At 41.2% G+C, this 23,093-nt stretch overlaps 1 protein-coding gene across 5 annotated transcripts in view; it reads left to right on the forward strand.

The window, feature by feature from the left end:
* Positions 1 to 23,093, forward strand: part of Ash1l (ASH1 like histone lysine methyltransferase) — a 162,365-nt gene that overhangs the window by 30,661 nt on the left and 108,611 nt on the right. For all 5 annotated transcript variants that reach the window (XM_041655483.1, XM_041655482.1, XM_041655484.1 and 2 more), the window contains one exon: positions 6,963 to 11,517. In XM_041655483.1, the coding sequence (XP_041511417.1) occupies positions 6,963 to 11,517 (4,555 nt within the window). The remainder of the gene's footprint in view (positions 1 to 6,962; positions 11,518 to 23,093) is intronic.

Raw genomic sequence — 23,093 nt, forward strand, 5'->3', positions numbered from 1 at the left:
GTGGTGGTGCGATACCTTTAATCCCAGTGCTTAGGAGGCAGAGGCAGGAGGATCTCTGCGAGTTCAAGGCCAGTCTCCTCTACAGTTTGAGTTCCAAGACAGCCAGGGTTAAACAGAGAAATCTTGTCTTGAACCCCCCCTCCCAAAAGCAAATTGGCCTGAGTTATAGAAACTGTAAAAAACCAAAAGGATCTCTGTTGTTTATAAATACATTTTAAGTATAAGAGTGTAAAAGTGGGGCTGGAGAGATGGCTCAGAGGGTAAGAGCACCGGCTGCTCTTCCAGAGGTCCCGAGTTCAATTCCCAGCAACCACATGGTGGTTCACAACCATCTGTAATGAGACATGGTGCCTTCCTTGCCAGCAGTACATTGTATGCTTAATAAATAAATTAATAAAAAGAGTGTAAAAGCATAGATATTCAGAGAATTGGCTGGACAAGAGGACTCCCCTGCCACAGTTTCCCTTTTGACTTCATGTGCAAGTTACTGGTTATGCTGTAGGATTTGGTTGTTAAAGCACTAAAAGGCGGCCACATAGGGAGCTGCTGTTTCTGCAGCCTCACTGTTCCGTGTGGTTCTGGTATGGAAGGTTCTAAGTTCTTTCCTTTGGACCCTTATATTCCCTCTATTCTTCCTTCTAGTCCAGTATGTATAGAAAAAGTTTTCTTCATTAGAAGTTTGTAAAAAAAAAAATCCCCCCCCTTTTTTGGCATTTATATGTGTGTTGGAGTAGCATTAATAAAAGAAAATAGAAACTCTTTTTCTGAATCCCATTTTCAACAAAGTTGTTAAATTGCATGTAGTTCTTTGTCTATTTCTTTTTTTTATATGGGTGGGTTGCAGAGTACGACTGATGAAATTATAAGTGGATAGTTAAAGCCAAAGCAGGGGAGTGTGGTAGCTTTTCATTTTAAACTCTGTTGATTATGATTGAGCAATTTAGGAATTATCAAACAAGTAGAAACTTTCCTAAGTACACTTAATAATGACCTTGAGGCTTTTGTTTGTTTTTTTCCCCAACATCAAGAATTAAACTACCCAAACTTAAAGAAGTAATTTTAAGTTTACTAAATCGAGGGGGCTGTAGAGATGGCTCAGTGGTTAAGAGCATTGCCTGCTCTTCCAAAGGTCCTGAGTTCAATTCCCAGCAACCACATGGTGGCTCACAACCATCTGTAATGAGGCTTGGTGCCCTCTTCTGGACTGCAGAAAGAATACTGTATACGTAATAAACAAATAAATAAATATTTTTTAAAAAAGTTTACTAAATCGAAAGGTGAGAAAGATTGCTCGTTGATTAATAGCACTTTATGCTCTTGCAAAGACCCAGGTATGATTCTCAGCACCTACGTGACATTTACAACCATTGGTACTCCAGCGCCACCTTTGGACTCTATGGACATCAGACACACACCTGGTGCAAAGCATATATAGATGCAGGCAAATACTCATCAGATAAATACAATTTTAAAAAACAAGGTGGTACAGTAAAGGGAGAGAACTTAAGGAATGGGGATTTAATTAAAGACTTAAACATTATTTCATGTCTGTGACTTCTCCCCCTGCTGCCATTGCACGTATTTTTGTTTTGAAACTGTACTGTATTATTTATTTTTCTCTTACCTGAGTATTAAGATTTTCTTTTCAGTTTTTACATTTCATTGTCAACAGCCCTCCTCTTCCTCTTTGTCCAGTATTAGTTGGTCATTGGTCCTGGGTCAAAGACTGGCATGTCTGTTCGCTTGTGAATAGGATGTTACCCATGTACTATTTGTTTGGTTTCCAACTTCACTTTTTCTTGTTCTTTTTGTGGGGGCCTTGGCTTTTACCAGCTGAGCCATATCTCATCTCCAATCCTCACTTTTCCTAGAGTGTGAAACAGAAAGGCTCTGATTGTGTCCTAATTGTCATTTGTTTTGTAGTGTACATCATGAGGCGAGAGTACTGGATATGTTTCTGGTTTCATTGTTGTTTTACTAATGGAAGTCATCATTGAACCAATTGTTAGAAGACACAGCTTCTTTAGTGCCAGAGATTTAAGGCTAAAAATCATCACTTTAGCTCAACAATTCACGTGCTGGTTTTTATAGCTGTCTAATCACATCTCTTACTTCATTTTAATGACTTGTAAATCATTTCAGAGCTGTTCACTACAGATCACTTAGTAAGTGCATATTACAAATTAATACTGAAATACAGCTGTATGATATTAAATGAAGTCTTCTGAGGGAGACTCCAGAATTAAATTCCTGTATGATAACAAAACCTAGAGCTTGTGTGTGTGTTTCAAGGGGTACATGTGCCACAGCATGATCCTGTCTGATCTCACTTTTTAAGTGAAAACATTCTTGAATACACCATTCTACATTATACCTCTTTCACAATTAGTAACTATGAGATCTCAGGTTTGCAAGGAGTTTTGGAGTTCCTTTGAGTAAAAGGTTTATTAGAGTTAGTAATGCCATAGACAGACATGCAGCACGGCAGTAACTCTTAGGAGAGAGTTCAAGATAAAGACTGAGAAACCCTCTGGTAGCTCAAATAATAAAAACCAGGAGACAGACATTGAAGTTCAAGCTGAAGATCAGAAAAGCAAAGAAGCCAATCACTAGATAGTTCTTACCTCTACCTAAGACCCAGACAAAGGGGCCACCCTGGCCTCAAGGTGGGCATGCTACCCTCTCCACCAATGAGCTCTTATCTCTCCTGCCTTCTGTTCCTCTTCTGCCCAACCACATTACTCCTGTCTCTATCTCCCTAGTGCTGTGTTTAGTACTTGGGATCCCAAGTGCTCGTGATACCTTTGTGTGTCTCTGTTTCTCTTTTTAGACAGATTCAATCCCGGATAGCCTTGAGTCCTGGGGCTAAGGTGTGAGCCACCACTCCCCGGCTTCTAGTAGTTTAGCTCTGCACTCTGATCTTCAGGCCAGCTTTATTTATTAAAACACAAATAAAATACCCTTCTTTTGAGTTTCAAAAGGGAGAGAGGTTCCATGTACTGTAGTTGGCTGATGGGTAGACTATAGTGTGTACTTGTATAGAGACAAAGAGATTGCTCAGTGATTGAGAGCATTTGCTGCACTTTCACGCGACCTCAGTTCGATTTCCAGCAGCCATGTTTGTTACACATAGCCAACTCTGTGGTGTCTCACACTGTCCGATGCCCTCCACAGGCCTGCACTCATAGGTACAAACCAGTACATTCATACATATAAATAAAATAGTGTTTAGAAATGATTTGTGCTCTGATTGACTCTGATTCTTGGGCCGCAGGGCAAAGGGAGAAGACCTGCATTTTGAGGAAAGAATGTATGAGCTCAGAATGTAGGGAAAGTAGGGAAGAGGGGCCAATTTAGTTAATACTTGTTTATCATATGTGACATAAAAGCAGTCATGTAGCTTGAATTCTACTTCTTAATAGCAAAACCCTGGAGTCAGATAATAGGGGTGAAAACTGATAGATCAGCACTAGAGAGACCTTTTACCTCTACTGAATCCTCAGACTACATACGTGCTCAGACTGAATCCTTAGACTACATCACCAGACTGCATCTGAGCTCCCGTTTCTCCTGCTTCATATTCTTCTCTCCACCCAGTCATATCCTCGCTTCCACCTCCCTTGTGCTGGGATTAAAGGCACGTGACTCCCAAATACTGTGATTAATGGTGTGAGCCACTACCACCTGGCTTTATTTCTCTTTGAGACTGGATCAATCTAGTGTAGCCTAGATGACCTTGAACTCATAGAGGTTCTTCTGCCTCTGCCTTCCCAGTGCTGGGATTAAAGGTGTGGGCCACCACTGGCTTTAAAGGCTAACTAGTGCTTTAGCTCTGCACTCTGATCTTCAGACAAGCTTTATTTGTTAGACACAAACAAAATATCACCACACAGTCACCACTGAGAACTTGAAGTCTGCTAGTTTGATGCTTGTAGACAAAGTCAGCTATGAGGGAGGCTCTTGAAGATGAGCATGACTCAAGTGGCCCTGAGCCCCAGCCTGTAGGCGGAAGTTTCTGTCCTGCCAGCAACTCCCAAATAAACACACTTTATTTGTTACAAATGCTCAGTAGCTCAGGCTGGTTACCAACTAGTAACCCATTTCTATTAATCTTACTGCTGCCCCGAGGCTCGTGACTTTTACCTCTATCCCATTTTTTGTGTCAGACTCTTTCTGGCTGGCAACTTCAGACTTCTTCCCAGCATTCTTTGTTTCTTACCCACTTACTGACTATTGGCCAGTCAGCTTGTTTATTAAACCAATCATAGAGACAAATATTCACAGTCTACAAAGGGATTATTTCACAGCATAAACCTAACGGTCAGACCAGGTATCTTAATTACTACAGAGACTCCATGACTAAGAAAATTCTCATAAAAGAAAGCATTTTACTGGGGGCTTTCTTACAGTTTCATCATGGCAGGGAGCCTGGCAGCAGGCAAGCAAGTGTGGTACTGGAGAAGTAGCTGAGAGCCAATGGGGGCTGTTTTTATTGAAAATACCACATAGGGATTTCTTTTTTGTTGTTGTTGTTGTTGATTTATTTTGGTTTTTTTCTTTTCTTTTTTTTCTTTTTTTTTTTTTGGAGATAGGGTTTCTCTGAAGTTTTTGGTGCCTGTCCTGGAACTAGCTCTTGTAGACCAGGCTGGCCTCAAACTCACAGAGATCCGCCTGCCTCTGCCTCCCGAGTACTGGGATGAAGGCATGCACCACCACCGCCCAGCTGTTGTTTATTTATTTATTAATGATTTCTGCCTCCTCCCCGCCATCACCTCCCATTTCCCTCCCCCTCCCCCAATCAAGTCCCCCTTCCTCCTCAGCCTGAAGAGCAATCAGGGTTCCCTGCCCTGTGGGAAGTCCAAGGACCACCCACCTCCATCCAGGTCTAGTAAGGTGAGCATCCAAACTGCCTAGGCTCCCACAAAGCCAGTACGAGCAGTAGGATCAAAAACCCATTGCCATTGTTCTTGAGTTCTCAGTAGTCCTCATTGTCTGCTATGTTCAGTGAGTCCGGTTTTATCCCATGCTTTTTCAGACTCAGGCCAGCTGGCCTTGGTGAGTTCCTGATAGAACATCCCTATTGTCTCAGTGTGTGGGTGCACCCCTCACGGTCCTGAGTTCCTTGCTCATGCTCCCTCTCCTTCTGCTCCTGATTTGGACCTTGAGATTTCAGTCCACATAGGGATTTCTAGAGTAATACGCCAAAAGCCTAGACTAAACCAGAAACGGGCTCTTGTGGTCATTTTTCATGTTGGGAATAAGTTATAAAAGGAATCCAGGGCTCGAGTGATAGCTATGCAGGTAAAGAATTGACTGTTCAACCAGAGCACCAGGGTGCAATTTGCAGAACCCACATTGGGCTTCAAGGAATCTGAAACTTTTGGTCTCTGTGAGCATGTTGACACACCTATTATCCCTGGAGGATCTTAAGTTATAGGCTAACTGGATGATACATACATACCATCTTAACATACTCTCCTTCCCAAAAAGCTTTTTTTTTATGTGCCAAGAGTGGGGAGAATCTTACCTTTCTTCATTAAGTTATATAGCAAGAAAAACTTGCTGTTGAAGTTATACATGATAATTTAAATATTGATAATAACATTTTTCTCTTGGTTACTCTTTTTGAGACAAGGTTAGAAGAGTACGTTGTGGAGCCAGTTAGATGGCACAGTGTGAAGGGCACTTGTGAGTAGAGCTCCATTTCCTGGAGCCCATATGAAGGTAGAAAGAGAACACTAACGCCACAAAATTGTGCTGTGGCCTTCACAAATGTACATATTCCCATGAACATTCTAGGCACGTGCTCACAGGAGCTACACTTCCAGCTCTTTTCTTGTCAAATTTATTTGGTTCTGAATGATATTAATATGGTTACTTATTTTATCACAGTATATCTTACAGTATTCAAAATATTCTCTCTCTCTCTCTCTCTCTCTCTCTCTCTCTCTCTCTGTGTGTGTGTGTGTGTGTGTGTGTGTGTGTAGGTTTACCTCATGTTTACCTCAGCACACAAGGTCAAAAATTGATGGTGTGTTCTTTAGCTCTCTGCCTAATTTTTTGTGGTCTCCAGCTGAAACTGATGCTTACATCCCAGGATCCTCCTGTTTCTGTCTTCAGTGCTCAGCTACAGGTGTCCCATCTGGCTCTTCCATGAGTGCTGAGCTCCGAACTCAGGTCTTGGTGTTCACACACAGCAAGTACCTTACTCCCTGAGCCATCCCCCAAGTCCTCTTCTGTTGGTGACACGGTCTTAACTCTATAGCCTAGGATTAATTCAGATGCATGGAAATCCTCCTGCCTTACATATGCCAGAATTAATAGATATCATGACCACACCCAACTTAAAATATTTTCTGCAATACCATATTATTGATTTGTAGTTAGATATAGTTAGTTGCTTCTGTTATTTTGATAGTCAGAAATTTGGGTATTTTTTATAACTTTTAACCATATAAAATAACAACTTAAGTTGTCAAGCTTGGTGTCAAGTCCATTTACCCAATGACCCATCTTGCCTGGTAGATTTTTGTGTGTTAATTTTTAAGACATAGCCAAGTCTGGCCTTGAACTGACTGGGCTCAGACTCATCGCTGTACTCCTGCCTCAGCCTCCCAAGTGTTGAAGTTATAGTCATGTACCACTATGCTCCACTTAACACTAATTTTCTTAAAAATATTTTCCCAAGTCTAGAGAGATGGCTTAGTGTTGAAAAGGCTTATTACTCTTTCAGAGTACCTTAGTTTTTTCCTCAGCACCCATTTTGGGAGGCTTACAACAGCTTGTAGCTCTTGCTCCATGAAATCTTGTGGCTTGTGTGAGTACCTGCATTAGTGATGCACATGTGCATTTGTGTGTGTGAGAGAGAAGAGAGATGTAGTCAATTTGTTGGATTATAATGTGAAATTAAAATGTTATAAGATTTGCTCTCTCTGAAACCTTTTTTCTTATTCAAATTTTAGGACCCTTCAAAACTGTACAAGAAAGCAGGTGATGCTTCAGCCATGGAATGCCAATCTGAAGAAAGCGTCCATCTTCATTCACAGGGAGAAAATAATCCTTTGTCTAAGAAGCTTTCTCCGGTACATTCACAAATGGTGGATTACATTAATTCAGCACCATCTCTTGCTGGCGGACGGGATCCTGATGTAAAAGACAGAGCATTACTTAATGGAGGAACTAGTGTAACTGAGAAGTTGGCACAGCTCATTGCTACCTGTCCTCCTTCCAAGTCTTCCAAGACAAAACCGAAGAAGTTAGGAACTGGCACTACAGTAGGATTGGTTAGCAAGGACTTAATCAGAAAACCAGGTGTTGGTTCTATAGCTGGAATAATTCATAAGGACTTAATTAAAAAGCCAGCTCTTAGCACAGCAGTTGGGTTGGTAACTAAAGATTCAGGGAAAAAGCCTATGTTCAATGCAGCGGTAGGATTGATTAGTAAGGACTCTGTGAAAAAATTGGGAACTGGCACTACAGCAGTATTCATTAATAAAGACTTAGGCAAAAAGCCAGGGACTATCACTACAGTAGGACTGCTGAGCAAAGATGCAGGAAAGAAGCTAGGAATTGGTATTGTTCCAGGTTTAGTGAATAAAGAGTCTGGCAAGAAATTAGGACTTGGCACTGTAGTTGGACTGGTTAATAAAGAGTTGGGAAAGAAATTGAGTTCTACAGTTGGCCTAGTGGCCAAGGATGTTACGAAGAAGATTGTAGCGAGTTCAGCAATGGGACTGGTTAATAAGGACATTGGAAAGAAATTAGTGAATTGTCCTCTGGCAGGACTGGGCAATAAAGATGCCTTAAACCTTAAAACTGAAGCACTGCTTCCTACTCAGGAACAACTTAAGGCCTCTTGTAGTGCAAACATCAATAATCATGAAAGTCAAGAACTTCCTGAGTCTCTGAAAGACAGTGCCACCATCAAAACTTTTGAGAAGAATGTTCTGCGGCATAGTAAAGAAAGCATGTTGGAAAAGTTTTCAGTCCGAAAAGAAATTACTAATTTGGAGAAAGAAATGTATAATGAAGGAACGTGCATTCAGCAAGACAATTACTCATCTAATGAAAGGGGAGCCTTTGAGACCTCAAAGCATGAAAAACAACCTCCTGTCTATTGCACTTCTCCAGACTTTCAGATGGGAGGTGCCTCTGATGTGTCTACAGCTAAGTCTCCCTTTGGTGCAGTAGGAGAAAGCAATCTTCCTTCCCCTACACCTACTGTATCTATTAATCCTTTAACCAGAAGTCCCCCCGAAACTTCTTCACAGTTGGCTCCAAACCCGTTACTTTTAAATTCTACAGCAGAACAAATGGAAGAAATTTCTGAATCTGTTGGAAAGAACCAGTTTACTGCTGAAAGTTCTCACTTGAATGTTGGTCATAGGCCATTAAGTCATAGCATAAGTATTGAGTGCAAAGGAATTGATAAGGAAATCAGTGAATCAAAAAATACACATCTAGATATTCCTAGAGTAAGTTCTTCCTTGGGGAAAAAGCCAAGTTTGGCTTCTGACTCTGGTATTCACACAATAACTCCTTCAGTTGTTAACTTTACTAGTTTATTTAGTAACAAACCCTTTTTAAAGCTTGGTGCAGTAGCTGCATCAGACAAACACTGCCAAGTTGCGGAAAGCCTGAGCACTAGTTTCCAGTCCAAACCATTAAAAAAAAGGAAAGGAAGAAAACCTCGGTGGACTAAAGTGGTGGCAAGAAGCACATGTCGGTCTCCAAAAGGACTAGATTTAGAAAGATCCGAGCTGTTTAAAAATGTTTCATGTAGCTCACTATCAAATAGTTCTGAGCCAGCTAAGTTTATGAAAAATATTGGAGCCTCGTCTTTTGTTGATCACGACTTTCTTAAACGCCGATTGCCAAAGTTGAGTAAGTCTACAGCTCCATCTCTTGCTCTCTTAACTGACAGTGAAAAACCATCTCATAAATCTTTTATTGCTCACAAACTTTCCTCCAGTATGTGTGTCACTAGTGATCTTTTGTCGGATATTTATAAACCCAAAAGAGGAAGACCTAAATCCAAGGAAATGCCTCAACTAGAAGGTCCACCTAAAAGGACTTTGAAAATACCTGCCTCTAAAGTTTTTTCTTTACAGTCTAAAGAAGAACAAGAACCCCCAATTTTACAGCCAGAAATTGAAATTCCTTCCTTCAAACAAAGTTTGTCTGTATCTCCTTTTCCAAAAAAGAGAGGCAGGCCTAAGAGGCAGATGAGATCTCCAGTGAAGATGAAGCCACCTGTACTATCAGTGGCTCCATTTGTTGCCACTGAAAGTCCGAGTAAGCTAGAGTCTGAAAGTGAAAACCACAGAAGTAGCAGTGATTTCTTTGAGAGTGAGGATCAGCTTCAGGATACAGATGACTTAGATGACAGTCATAGGCAAAGTGTCTGTAGTATGAGTGACCTTGAGATGGAACCAGAAAAAAAAATTAGCAAGCGAAACAATGGACAATTAATGAAAACAATTATTCGTAAAATAAATAAAATGAAGACTTTAAAGAGAAAAAAACTGTTGAATCAGATTCTTTCAAGTTCTGTAGAATCAAGTAATAAAGGAAAAGTACAATCCAAACTTCATAATACAGTATCAAGTCTTGCTGCCACGTTTGGCTCTAAATTGGGCCCACAAATAAATGTCAGTAAGAAAGGAACCATTTATATAGGGAAGAGGAGGGGTCGGAAACCAAAAACTGTCTTAAATGGCCTTCTTTCTGGTAGTCCTGCCAGCCTTGCTGTGCTTGAACAAACAGCTCAGCAGGCAGCTGGGTCAGCACTAGGACAGATCCTTCCCCCCTTACTGCCTTCACCTGCTAGTAGCTCAGAGATCCTTCCATCCCCTGTTTGCTCTCAGTCTTCTGGGACTAGTGGAGGTCAGAGTCCTGTTAGTAGTGACGCAGGCTTTGTTGAACCTAGTTCAGTGCCATATTTGCATATGCACTCCAGACAGGGCAGTATGATTCAGACTCTTGCAATGAAGAAAGCTTCCAAGGGGAGGAGGCGATTATCTCCTCCTACTTTGTTGCCAAATTCTCCTTCTCATTTGAGTGAACTCACATCTTTGAAAGAAGCTACTCCTTCCCCAGTTAGTGAATCTCATAGTGATGAGACTATTCCCAGTGATAGTGGCATTGGGACAGATAATAACAGCACATCAGACAGGGCAGAGAAGTTTTGTGGACAGAAAAAGAGGAGACATTCTTTTGAACACATTTCTCTAATTCCCCCTGAAACGTCTACTGTCCTAAACAGTCTTAAAGAAAAACATAAACACAAATGTAAGCGCAGGAGTCACGATTATCTCAGCTATGATAAAATGAAAAGACAGAAACGAAAACGGAAAAAGAAATATCCCCAGCTTCGCAGTAGGCAGGATCCAGACTTTATCGCAGAGCTAGAGGAGCTAATAAGTCGTCTAAGTGAAATCCGTATCACCCATCGCAGTCATCATTTCATTCCCCGAGACCTCCTGCCCACTATCTTTCGAATCAACTTTAATAGTTTCTATACACATCCTTCTTTTCCTTTAGACCCTTTGCACTACATTCGGAAGCCTGATTTAAAAAAGAAAAGAGGGAGGCCCCCTAAGATGAGGGAGGCAGTGGCAGAAATGCCTTTTATGCACAGTCTTAGTTTTCCTTTATCTAGTACTGGATTTTATCCTTCCTATGGCATGCCTTATTCGCCTTCACCCCTTACAGCTGCTCCAATAGGGTTAGGTTATTATGGAAGGTATCCCCCCACTCTTTATCCACCACCTCCATCTCCATCATTCAGCACTCCGCTGCCACCTCCTTCCTATATGCATGCTGGTCATTTATTGCTCAATCCTACCAAATACCATAAGAAGAAGCATAAGCTCCTTAGACAGGAGGCATTTCTCACAACCAGCAGGACGCCTCTCCTCTCCATGAGCACCTACCCCAGCGTACCTCCAGAGATGGCTTACGGTTGGATGGTGGAGCATAAACACAGGCACCGGCACAAACACAGAGAGCACCGTTCTGAGCAGCCCCAGGCTTCCATGGGCTCTGGCTCTTCCAGGTCTGTCTTGGAATCTTTGAAGCGTTACCGGTTTGGAAAGGATACTGCTGGAGATAGATATAAACATAAGGAAAAGCACAGGTGCCACATGTCCTGCCCTCATCTCTCTCCTTCAAAGAGCTTAATAAACAGAGAAGAACAGTGGGTTTCTCGAGAGCCTTCGGAATCGAGTTCTTTAGCCTTGGGATTGCAAACGCCTTTACAGATTGACTGCTCGGAAAGTTCCCCAAGTTTATCCCTTGGAGGATTTACTCCCAGTTCTGAGCCAGCTAGCAGTGATGAACATATGAACCTTTTTACAAGTGCAATAGGCAACTGCAGAGTTTCAAACCCTAACTCCAGTTGCCGTAAAAAATTAACTGACAGCCCTGGACTCTTTCCTGTGCAAGATACTGCCCTGAATCGGCCTCTCAGAAAGGAAACCCTGCCTTCCAGTGAAAGGGCAATTCAAACATTGGCAGGTAAGAGGGGTATTTTGTTGTCTATTATTTGTGTTACAGGAATTAATTATTTTCCCACTGCTTTCTTGATCCATGTACTTGACCGTTTTCTTAAATTTATGCTTTATTTTTGTTTCTATATGTTTTGAAATCCTCAAAGCATCTGTTTTACTTAGATGTAAAAAGTGAGGAATATCTTTGTTCTACATTATATATATTATTTTTTGAGAAGCATCCTTTAAAGAAAAAAAAGACTTTGGAAACCAGGAAAAATGCTCCAACTCTTTACACAAATGCTTGTGCTTCATTCCTTAATCAAGAAATGGCCCAGACTCTTGTGAGCGGTGGGTAGCACTTACTGTATGGTAGTCAGATAATTGCAAGTGTGTCTGTGTTCCACAGAATACCCATGTCTCAGTAGAGGAAAACTTTTGAGGACTAATTTTTTTCCCCCAAGACAGTGTAACAGTCCTGGCTGTCCTGGAACTCACTTTGTAGACCAGGCTGGCTTCAAACTCACAGAGATCCATCTGCCTCTGCCTCCCAAGTGCTGGGATTAAAGGTGTGCATCACCATCAGGTTTCAGGACTAAGATTGGACTTAGTCCTGAAATATTCAGAGAGGCTTTATGTTCCAGATTACTTTTAGGTATCTTCATCAAAGTTATTTCAATTAGATATAAAAAGACATGAACCATACCTAAATCATTCTCTTAGAAAAATGTTTTTTGATACGAGAGAAGATAGAAATAAAACTGAAGTCATTGCTTATGCAAATAAAGAATATGCATACCTTAGCAATTACTATAATCTTTAAAGGGTTTGTAAATTTAACTATAAAGTCTGATGCTGTAAGTAAATTTTATATGTGTATTTCTGTCTGATTTTCTAGAGATAACTCGGGCAGGAACATTAGAGCTGAGTAATGCTCACCATAGTGGGGAAAGAGCCATTCATTTCTATCCTTATTCTTTTAAAAGGGTAAAAATGTGTATATTGGAGAGAAAAAAGACCCCTCAGGGACAAGTAGGTTATTTTCTAATTTTCTTTATTCAATGAACTTTGAAAAATCAAAATCTGTCTTAGTAGATAAGGTAAATTTACTTCTTGAAAATGTAGACCCAAAGGGGATTGGAGCAGTTGCTCACCACTTTAGACCAATAGAGCTGTTCTTACAGAGGGTCCAGGTTTGATTTGTAGCCCCCTACATAATGATTCTCTTTGTAGCTCCAGTTCCAGGGCATCTGACAACCTCTTCTCCATAGGCACCAACCATGCAAATGATGCACAGACCTACATGCAGGACAAACACTCACATACCTAAAAGTAAAATAAAATTTTGTTTTGTTCTATTTTGAGGCCCTTATGTCTTTGAACTGTGTAGACCAGGCTGGCCTTACTCAAAGAGTACCCACCATTCTCTTTCTCCCAGTGCTGGGATCAAAGGTGTTCACCATTACCACACCCTCTGTAAAATATTTGTTTGTTGTTTATCTGTCTTTTGAGGCAGGGTCTCACTACGTAGCTCTGGCTGTCCAGGAACAAAAGCACTAAGTGTATCTGGTTGAGCTGAAAATCACAGAGAACCCATCCTCCTCTGATGAGTGTTGGGATCAAAGGTGTGCACCACCAGGCCGCCTGGCTTCCTTTTATTTTTTAACCCCCAGGAAGATTTTTGTTTCTTTCTTTTTAATTTCTTGTTAGATTACTTTTTTTGGTTTTTCGAGACAGGGTTTCTCTGTAGCTTTGGAGCCTGTCCTGGAACTAGCTCTTGTAGACCAGGCTGGCCTCAAACTCATAGAGATCCGCCTGCCTCTGCCTTCCGAGTGCTGGGATTAAAAGTGTGTGCCACCTCCCGGCTTAGATTACTTTATTGTACATCTACATCTCATCCAATCTTTTTGTTTTAATGTGGAGTAAAATACTTCTGTAACTAGTTTTATTTGACAGGTGTTTTTTTTTTTCATAAAATCTTAACCAATGCTAGCTTTTTTGTTTTCTTGGGTTTGTTTTTGTTTTTCTAGAGGCAAGTTTTCTCTGTGTACTCCTGGCTGCCCCAGAACTTACTCTGTAGACCAGGCTGGCCTCAAACTCACAGAAATCCAGTTGCCTCTGCCTCCCAAGTGCTGGGATTAAAGGCGTGCACCACCACTACCTGGCCACCAATGCTAGTTTTTGGATATCAATTATTTGCTAGGTGTTGTACTTTGGGAGCCCTTGTTTAGAATAGGGATTGGGATATACGTTTCAGTTTTCTGTGGAAGAGAAGGATAATAACAGAAATTCTACTCAGTTTCCCTATTGTGAAGTTGGGTGTCATGGTGCACGACTGTAATCCTAGTGCTTGGGAAACAGCAACAGGACGATTACTACACGTTAGCAAATTCCCAACCAGGCAGGGCTGTATTGTATGAGCTTATCTTCAAAGTACAAGAAAAGAGGAATTTTGTTTTTTGTAATAAAATGTACAAAAGAGGGATTATAGGATTCTATAAAATGAGGGGCCTTTCAGAGAATGACTTGTTGAGAAAAAGACGTAAGATAAAATTGGACACTCACCATGAACGTCTCACTGGAGAAACAGAACACTGTACATTCATTTATTCATTAATTTTCTCATTCATTGGTTTAATTCCAAAACTTAGCACTGTTGTAGTTATTGGCATGTGATATTGAACAAAGACCTGATGCCTGGCTGCTTGTCTTTGTCAGTGCAGGGAAGGAAGTCAGACAGTACGGGCAAGCAGATGCAGAAGGACATAATTGAGAGAAGCGTGTGTTGTTGTTACTACAGAATGGCTAGAGAGAGAAAGGTGTTGGGAGAGAACTACCTCCCTATACAGTTAGCACAGCCTAAGGGTAAAAAGAGTTGGGATGAGCAACCAGGGTGAAAAGTATATTTTGAACATCCTAAACTAGAAAGTAACTCAAACACAACTTTAAAAAAAAAAAAATTCTTGCTACAAGAAGAAAGAATTTGGGAGATTGTAGCTCAGTGGTAGAGTACTTGCCTAACATGTATAAAACTTAAGGCTCTTTGTCCCCAAAGTCAAAGATTTAAAACAGAAGGATAATCAGGCCTTGTAATATAGGACAGCAGAGTGAAAATGGTGGATTAGCAGAGGAAGTCTGATCTGTTTGCAGACCCTGCCAGCAGAGGGTTGAAAGGTACACAGTACAAGAACTCATTCCAGAGGAAGAGAAAGGACGAGAAACAGCATTTCCAAATGCCTCTTTGGGGCACTTAGTTGAATGGTAATATCATTATGGGAAATTAGGTGTTACGCAAAGGAAACAGAGAAAGAGAAAAGTTTTAGGGAAGTTGGAGATGTGACTCAGTGGTTAACCGCACTGACAGTTTTTGCAGAGGACCCAGGTTTAGTTCCCAGCACCCACATGTTAGCACACAATTGTCTGTAACTCCAGTTCTGGAAGATCTGATATTCTGTTTGACTTCTTAGGGCACCATCCAGGTGTGTGGTGTACATGCATACATGTGGGCAAACACTAATACACATACAAATAGTTGTTTTTTAAAAACTAAAAGGAGGCCGGGCGGTGGTGGCGCACGCCTTTAATCCCAGCACTCGGGAGGCAGAGGCAGGCGGATCTCTGTGAGTTCGAGACTAGCCTGGTCTACAGAGCTAGTTCCAGGACAGGTTCGAAAGCCACAGAGAAACCCTGTCTCGAAAAAACAAAAACAAACAAAAAAAAGAAAAAACCAAAAAAAAAAAAAAAACTAAAAGGAAAGAAGAAAACAGCCTCATCCTTGTTGCTATTTTATAAGACATAGATTTCTATCTCAAGAGAGAAGTTAAGTTAGATGTACTGGCCTTTACGTGTAGTTCTGGACCCAGGAGTCCGAGTTAAGACCAGCCTGGCCTGCATATAGAGTCGGACAGAGGGCAGAGATACAACTCTGTTACCTTCTGCAGCAGACCGAGTAGGTATTTTTATGAAAACTTTTTAAGGCTTGTTTTGTTTCTTAGTGGAAATGTGATTTATGTAGGTGGGTGACTGTAGAGATGTTTTGGATGGGGGTCTAATTCGATAAGGTAAAACCTTATATAGGTCACAAGGATTTCACGAAGTGATTAAGACATTCTTTTTATTATAAGTGGAGTTTTTTTTGAGGTTTGCAGACAACTGCATGCTTGCAGCTAAGAAGAAAGGAAGGCTATGTGCTTAGACTTTGCACATGACACTGCTTTGACACTTATTTAAAATATCTGTATATAAAGGAATATGGTCTCCTTTTCAAATATTTGTTAAATGAGGACTTCTTTTCCTTCTCCTTTCCCCTTTTCTGTTACTCTATCCTGTGTCAAAATGTATGTTGTATGTGAGTGTGTGTGTGTGTGTGTGTGTGTGTGTGTGTGTGTGAGAGAGAGAGAGAGAGAGAGAGAGAGAGAGAGAGACAGAGATCCTAAAAATAAAAGCTGCACATTGGGCATGTTAGAAAGACATAGGGACGGAATTGATAGCTCCGTAGTTAAGAACCTTTGTTTTTAAAGAGAACCTAGGTTCTATCCTCAGCACCACATGGAAGCTCCCAAACATCTGTCATCTGTGACTCTTGCTCCAATGACTCCTGACCTCCTTGGGTACCAGGCACACATGTGTTATACAGATACACATGTAGGCAAAACACTCATAAAATAAAATAAATAAACCTGGAGACAAGGAGACACAGCCTCAGCACTAGGAAGACAGAGGCAGGAAAATTTGAGGTCATTCTGGGTAACAAAGGAAATTGCAAGACTGCATAGCAAATCCTTGTCTCAAAGACAGGCTTGGGGGGAAGGGACTAGAGAGATAGCTCCATCTATGTAATGGATCTCCTAACACCCTCGGAGAAGCCAAATGTGGTAGCATGTGCCTGTAACCACAGCTAAGGATTGGAGGACACCTAGGCTAGTTCCTGGCATTAATTGGCCAGTCTGTTAGAGACCCTGTCTTAAGAAATTAAAAGGAGGGACTGAAGAGATGGCTCATTGGCTAAGAGCACTGGCTGCTCTTCCAGAGGTCCTGAGTTCAATTCCCAGCAACCACATGGTGGTTCACAATCATCTAAAATGAGATCTGGTGCCCTCTTCTGGCATGCAGGGATACATGCAGACAGAGCACTTTATACATAATATACATAATAAATAAGATTTTTAAAAGAAAAATTAAGTGGAAAGGGACTGGCAAAATAGCACAGCTATAAAGCACTTGCTGCCAAATCTAATGACCACTTGGTGGAAGGAGAACTAAAATTGTGCTCTGAGCTCCACATACGTGTGCTGTGACATGCTTGCCTTTCGTGTGGGAATAGAAAGGAGTTAATATGTGTGGAGGTCAGAGGACAACTAGTGAGAGTAAGTTTAAGGTATATAGTAGCCCTACCCTAAGAAACAATGTAGAAAAGATCATCATAAAAGGACTGGAAAAAGATGAAGTGTACAACTGGCTTTAGCAATTACGTTGTCAATCTGAGAGCAGTTTGTTTAATAGCAGGTGTTAAGTTTCTGGAGGCTGAAGAATAAATGTAAAGTAAAAAAATATAGCCGGGCGGTGGTGGCGCACGCCTTTAATCCCAGCACTCGGGAGGCAGAGGCAGGTGGATCTCTGTGAGTTCGAGACCAGCCTGGTCTACAAGAGCTAGTGCCAGGACAGGCTCCAAAGCCGCAGAGAAACCCTGTCTCAAAAAACAAACAAACAAAATATAAATAAGAAAAGTTTTATACCAATTGGCCTGGTGGCATAAACATTTATTCCCTGTACTTTAGAGGCATAGGCAGGCAGATCTGTATGAGTTTTTGCCAGCCTGGTCTACACAAGGTCTAGGGTCAGCCAGGGTTGCATAGTGAGACCCTGTCCAAAAAAAAAAAAAATTGCTATTTTATAGCAGTTTTGATTAGTTTATGTACTAATTAGTTAATTAGTTTGTGTCTTTTGTGAATTTTTCTCAACTTGTGGTTGCTGTTGAGATGGTCTTTATTCTTGAGGAATAAAGGTTTTTAAAAACAAGCTATTGTTTTAAATTGATCGCCAACTGATATGCCCCACCCCTGACTTATACACATATACATAGTATTTTTTTAAAAATTGTCACATTACCTTTGGAAAATTAAAATTCTGAAATAACTTTCAGTGACAAGACCTGGGACAATTCTTGTGACTAAATAATGTTAATATTGGACTGTAACCTTAAATACCCAGGAGCCCGTGCTGATAGAACTACATGGTTGGCTAAACAATGGAAAGGACACAAGTTCTGTGTAGAGCAACTGGAAGTGATGCCTGTAGATCTCCCTTTCAAGGGGTGGAGCTTCTCTTTATTATTACTACTGTATGTGGATTTGTTGTCTGTGTCAGCTGATTGTTCTTCCAGAGAACCCAGGTTTGATTGCCAGCATCCATATAGCAGCTCAGAATTGTTTTTAACTCTAGTCACGCAGTCTGATGTCCTCTTATGGACTCTGTGGGCATCAGGCACACATAGAGTGGCAAAACACACACACACACACACACACACACACACACACAAGCACTTAAGGTATGGCAGGCAGATCTCTGAGTTTGAAGCCAACATGGCCTACATAGTGAATTCCAGAACAGCCAGGACTACACAGAGAAACCTTTCTCAAAAAACAAAACAAAGCAAATAACCCAAAAGCATCAAACTGACTTATTTCTTGACTTAAACCAGCAAAAGATAAAAAGAATAATAATCCAGGGCTGGCCAGATAGCTCAGTGAGCATAGTGCTTGCTTTGCAAACATGAATATCTAAGTTCAGATCATGGATATCCATTAAGAAACAAACAACAGCAACAAAAAGCCAAACATTGTATCTAGCCAAAGTAGTAAGCTTCCAGGTTCAGTTTAAAAGCTTGTCTCAAAAATAAGATGGCAGCCAGGCGGTGGTGGCGCACGCTTTTAATCCCAGCACTCAGGAGGCAGAGGCAGGCTGGTCTCTCTGAGTTCGAGACCAGCCTGGTCTAGAAGAGCTAGTTCCAGGACAGGAACCAAAGCTACAGAGAAACCCTGTCTCGAAAAATAAAAAAAAAAAGGTGGCAGTGGTAGCACTGGGGAGGCAGAGGCAGTCCAATAGTCTAATCTCTGAACGTGAAGCCAACCTGGTCTACAGTGAGTTCCAGGACAGCCAGGGCTATACCTGTCTTGGCGGAAAAGAAAAGAAAAAAGAATGAGAGAATGAAAAATACAGTTTTGTGGAGCTGGAGGGGTGACTCAGTGGTTAAGAGCACTGTTCTTTCGAGGTCCTGAGTTCAATTCCCAGCAACCACATGGTGGCTCACAATCACTTATAACTGTAGTCCCATGGGATCTTATTCCCTCTTCTGGTGTGCAGATGTACATGCAGACAAAACAGCCATATACATAAAGTACATAAATAAGTAGAAAAGCATTTGGGGATGATATCCTGCTGTGTCTGGCTGTCATATCTGCACAGGCCACAGACAAATACAGGCACCCAGTTTTTTAATTTATATGTTGTTCTGTACTAACCATGAAAAACTTAATGGTCTTAACATTAATATTCTTAATTACAGAGACTAGGTTTCCTGGTTTCATCTATTCCTGGTAATTGAATCTATTATTTGATCTATATTAGGTAGATGTGGTGAGAACGGGTATCTGACATGGGATGTCTAAACTTGACTTTTCAGCATTTTTTAAAATTATTATCTAGGCTTTTTTCTTTTTATTGTTTGGCTGGCTGTTTTTGTTTTTTGTCTCATGTAGTAGTACAGACTGATCTCAAGACTGGGTGTGCAGCCGAGGATGACCCGATCACCTGCCTCAGTCTTGTGGGATTGCATGGGTATCAGTGCCAGTGTTTGCTGTATGCTAGGCATGCACCCTACCAGTTAGAATCTATCCATACCAATACTAACTCAAAGTTTTGTGAGTTTTTCTTTTAATATTTATTTTTAATTATGTGTTTGTACATGTGGGGGGGGTATATACATGTGTCTGTAGCGCAAATCTAATTGGTCTTAATAAAAACCTTGAGTCAGATATTAGGGATGAAAGGTCAGAGAAGCAGAGCAGCCACTGGGTCTTACCTCTACAAAATCCTCAGACCGAAGGAGTAGCCTGTCTCTACATGTTCTCAGACTGACTGCCATCTATTCGAAACCTCAAACTAAATCCTGAGCTCCTTGTCTCCTCCTGCCTTATTTTCCTCTCCACCCAGCCATATCCTTTCCTGTCTCCACCTCCCTAGTAAATGATCTGATTTTTGCTTTGTGAGGAATTTCACAGTTGGGGTCGGGGAGGTACTTTGGGAGGTTTTGTTTGTTTTTAGCACAGACTCTGATGAATCTTTCCCTCCTCTTAGTGCATTTAACTAATATGTTAAATGAAATGCAGCTGCTTTCTGTAATTGTATTTCTTATAGTCAGAAACACCTGTTTTTATTAAAGATCAGCTTTTATCCCACTTTTCAAGAAATGTGTAGCGCTGTTGTGTTCAAGAGATTGAGGAATAGATTTAGAATTTAAATCCAGGAACAAAATACTTCATCAAAGTCTCCAAATACTGAGGCTGGGGAAATAGCTCATCAGTTAAAATGCCAGAACCCATATAAGCCTGAGGTAGACAGCAGCCTGCCTGTAATGCCATCCTTAGCAGGTAGAGATGGGGGTTCTTCATAGCAAGCTGGCAAGCAAAACTGTCAGTATTACAAGCTGTGGGTTTGAGAAATCCTACTTCCATTATTAAGGTGTGTGACCAATTGAGGGTGGTCCCAACATCAGCCTCACTCAGAACACCTCATGTATGCATCTGCCCACACAAACATGTGCCTCCACCTCATGTATGCATCTGCCCACACAAACATGTGCTTCCACACATGTATCCATCTGCCCACACAAACATGTGCCTCCACACATGTGTGCATCTGCCCACACAAACATGTGCCTCCACCTCATGTATGCATCTGCCCACACAAACATGTGCCTCCACCACATGTATCCATCTGCCCACACAAACATGTGCCTCCACACATGTGTGCATCTGCCCACACAAACTTGTGCCTCCACACATGTATGCATCTGCCCACACAAACATGTGCCTCCACACATGTGTGCATCTGCCCACACAAACATGTGCCTCCACACATGTATGCATCTGCCCACACAAACATGTGCCTCCACACATGTGTGCATCTGCCCACACAAACATGTGCCTCCACACATGTATGCATCTGCCCACACAAACATGTGCCTCCACACATGTATGCATCTGCCCACACAAATATGTGCCTCCACACATGTATGCATCTGCCCACACAAACATGTGCCTCCACCTCATGTATGCATCTGCCCACACAAACATGTGCCTCCACCTCATGTATGCATCTGCCCACACAAACATGTGCCTCCACACATGTGTGCATCTGCCCACACAAACTTGTGCCTCCACACATGTATGCATCTGCCCACACAAACATGTGCCTCCACACATGTGTGCATCTGCCCACACAAACATGTGCCTCCACACATGTATGCATCTGCCCACACAAACATGTGCCTCCACACATGTGTGCATCTGCCCACACAAACATGTGCCTCCACACATGTATGCATCTGCCCACACAAACATGTGCCTCCACACATGTATGCATCTGCCCACACAAATATGTGCCTCCACACATGTATGCATCTGCCCACACAAACATGTGCCTCCACCACATGCAAATCAACATGTACACCACAAACATAAAATTAAAATTTTGTGCCCTGCTTTAATTTTTGGAAAGAAATGATTTAATTACTTTAAAACACTGTTTTGAAATAAGTCCACATCTCTGTGTTTCTTTTTTTTTCTTTTTTTAAAATTTATTTATTAATTGTGTATACAGCATTTGCCTGCATCCCTGCAGGCCAGAAGAGGGCACCAGATCTCATTACAGATGGTTGTGAGCCACCATGTGGTTGCTGGGAATTGAACTCAGGACCTCTGGAAGAACAGTCAGTGCTCTTAACCTCTGAGCCATCTCTCAGCCCATAGGTCTACATCTTTGAACTCACCACTAAGCACCATTTTAAATCTAGCACAAGTTAGTTTTTCCATGGTTAATCCAAAGATGATTGTAGCATTGGAAACATCAGACATTTTGCTCATTTAAATAATTTCTAATTAGTGAGTGTTTATTATTGAATTCCAAATAAGGTATATAGTATATAAATTTGTAAAAAAAAAACCTTTAATATGAATTTAGATGAAAGAAATAAACTTGTCTGGCCAGATTACTGGTTTCCTTGTTTTCTTTTTCGTTTATTTATTTTGAGACAAGTCTTACTATATTGTTTTGGCTGACCTGGAATTTACTGTATAAACCAGGCTAATCTGCCTCTACCTCCAGAGTTCTGGAATCAAAGTCATATATATGTCATGATGCTTAATCCATGTGTTCTTTCTAATTCATATTTACACCATGAAAATTTATTTTTTTGAAATAATTAAGGCCTCCTCAATGAAGTAGTTAGGTTGAATCTTGTTTTCATGGTGAGCGTATGGGTGTTAGATTTTTTTGTTTGTTTGTTTGTTTGTTGTGTTTTAGTTTTACAAGACAGGGTTTCTCTTTGTAGCTCTGGCTGTCCTGGTTCTCGCTCGGTAGTCCAGACTTGCCTCAAATTTACAGAAGTCTGCCTGCCTTTGTCTCCATAGAGTACTGGAGTTAAAGGCATGTGCCACCACCACCTGGCAGGTTTTGATTGTTTTTTTTTTTTTTTTTTTTTGAGACAGTAGAGTCTCACTATATATCCCTGCTGGTCTGGAGCTCCTATGGAGACCACCAGGTCGGCCTCAACTCACAGGGATCCATCTATTTCTGACTGCCACCACGCCCAGCTTTTTTTTTTTCCTTTTTTAAATTTGTTTACAATTTTTTCTTCAAGTTAGAGTGAGAGTGTATTGCTGTGTGTGCTCATGTAATTATGCACATGTGTTTGCCTTTGGTAGCTTCCAGGGACCTAGTTCAGGTCTTCAAGCTTGCTCAGCAAACTTTTTTATTCACAGAGTCATCTCATGGCTGTGTATTTGTGATTCTTCTACTTTTCTACACAGAGACACTATCTGTGGCAGTTTTCTCTTGATTCTTTTTTTTTTTTAAATATTTATTTATTTATTTATTTATTTATTTATTTATTATGTATACAATATTCTGTCCGTGTGTATGTCTGCAGGCCAGAAGAGGGCACCAGACCTCATTACAGATGGTTGTGAGCCACCATGTGGTTGCTGGGAATTGAACTCAGGACCTTTGGAAGAGCAGGCAATGCTCTTAACCACTGAGCCATCTCTCCAGCCCCCAGTTTTCTCTTGATTCTGATAGCTTTGACCATTTGACTCTTTGCTTACTCCCAGTTATCTGTGAAAATTGCATTCTTTTTTTTTTTAGTAGATTTAATCAAGATTTTTTTTGGGGGGGGGGTTCGAGACGGTTTCTCTGTGGCTTTGGAGCCTGTCCTGGAACTAGCTCTGTAGGTAGACCAGGCTGGTCTCGAACTCACAGAGATCCGCCTGCCTCTGCCTCTCGAGTGCTGGGATTAAAGGCGTGCGCCACCATCGCCCAGCCTCATGA

This window comes from Microtus oregoni, unplaced genomic scaffold (assembly GCF_018167655.1).
Source record: "Microtus oregoni isolate MIOR12 unplaced genomic scaffold, Mior012 000007F_ref0000211, whole genome shotgun sequence".
NCBI classification, from domain to species: Eukaryota; Metazoa; Chordata; class Mammalia; order Rodentia; family Cricetidae; genus Microtus; species Microtus oregoni.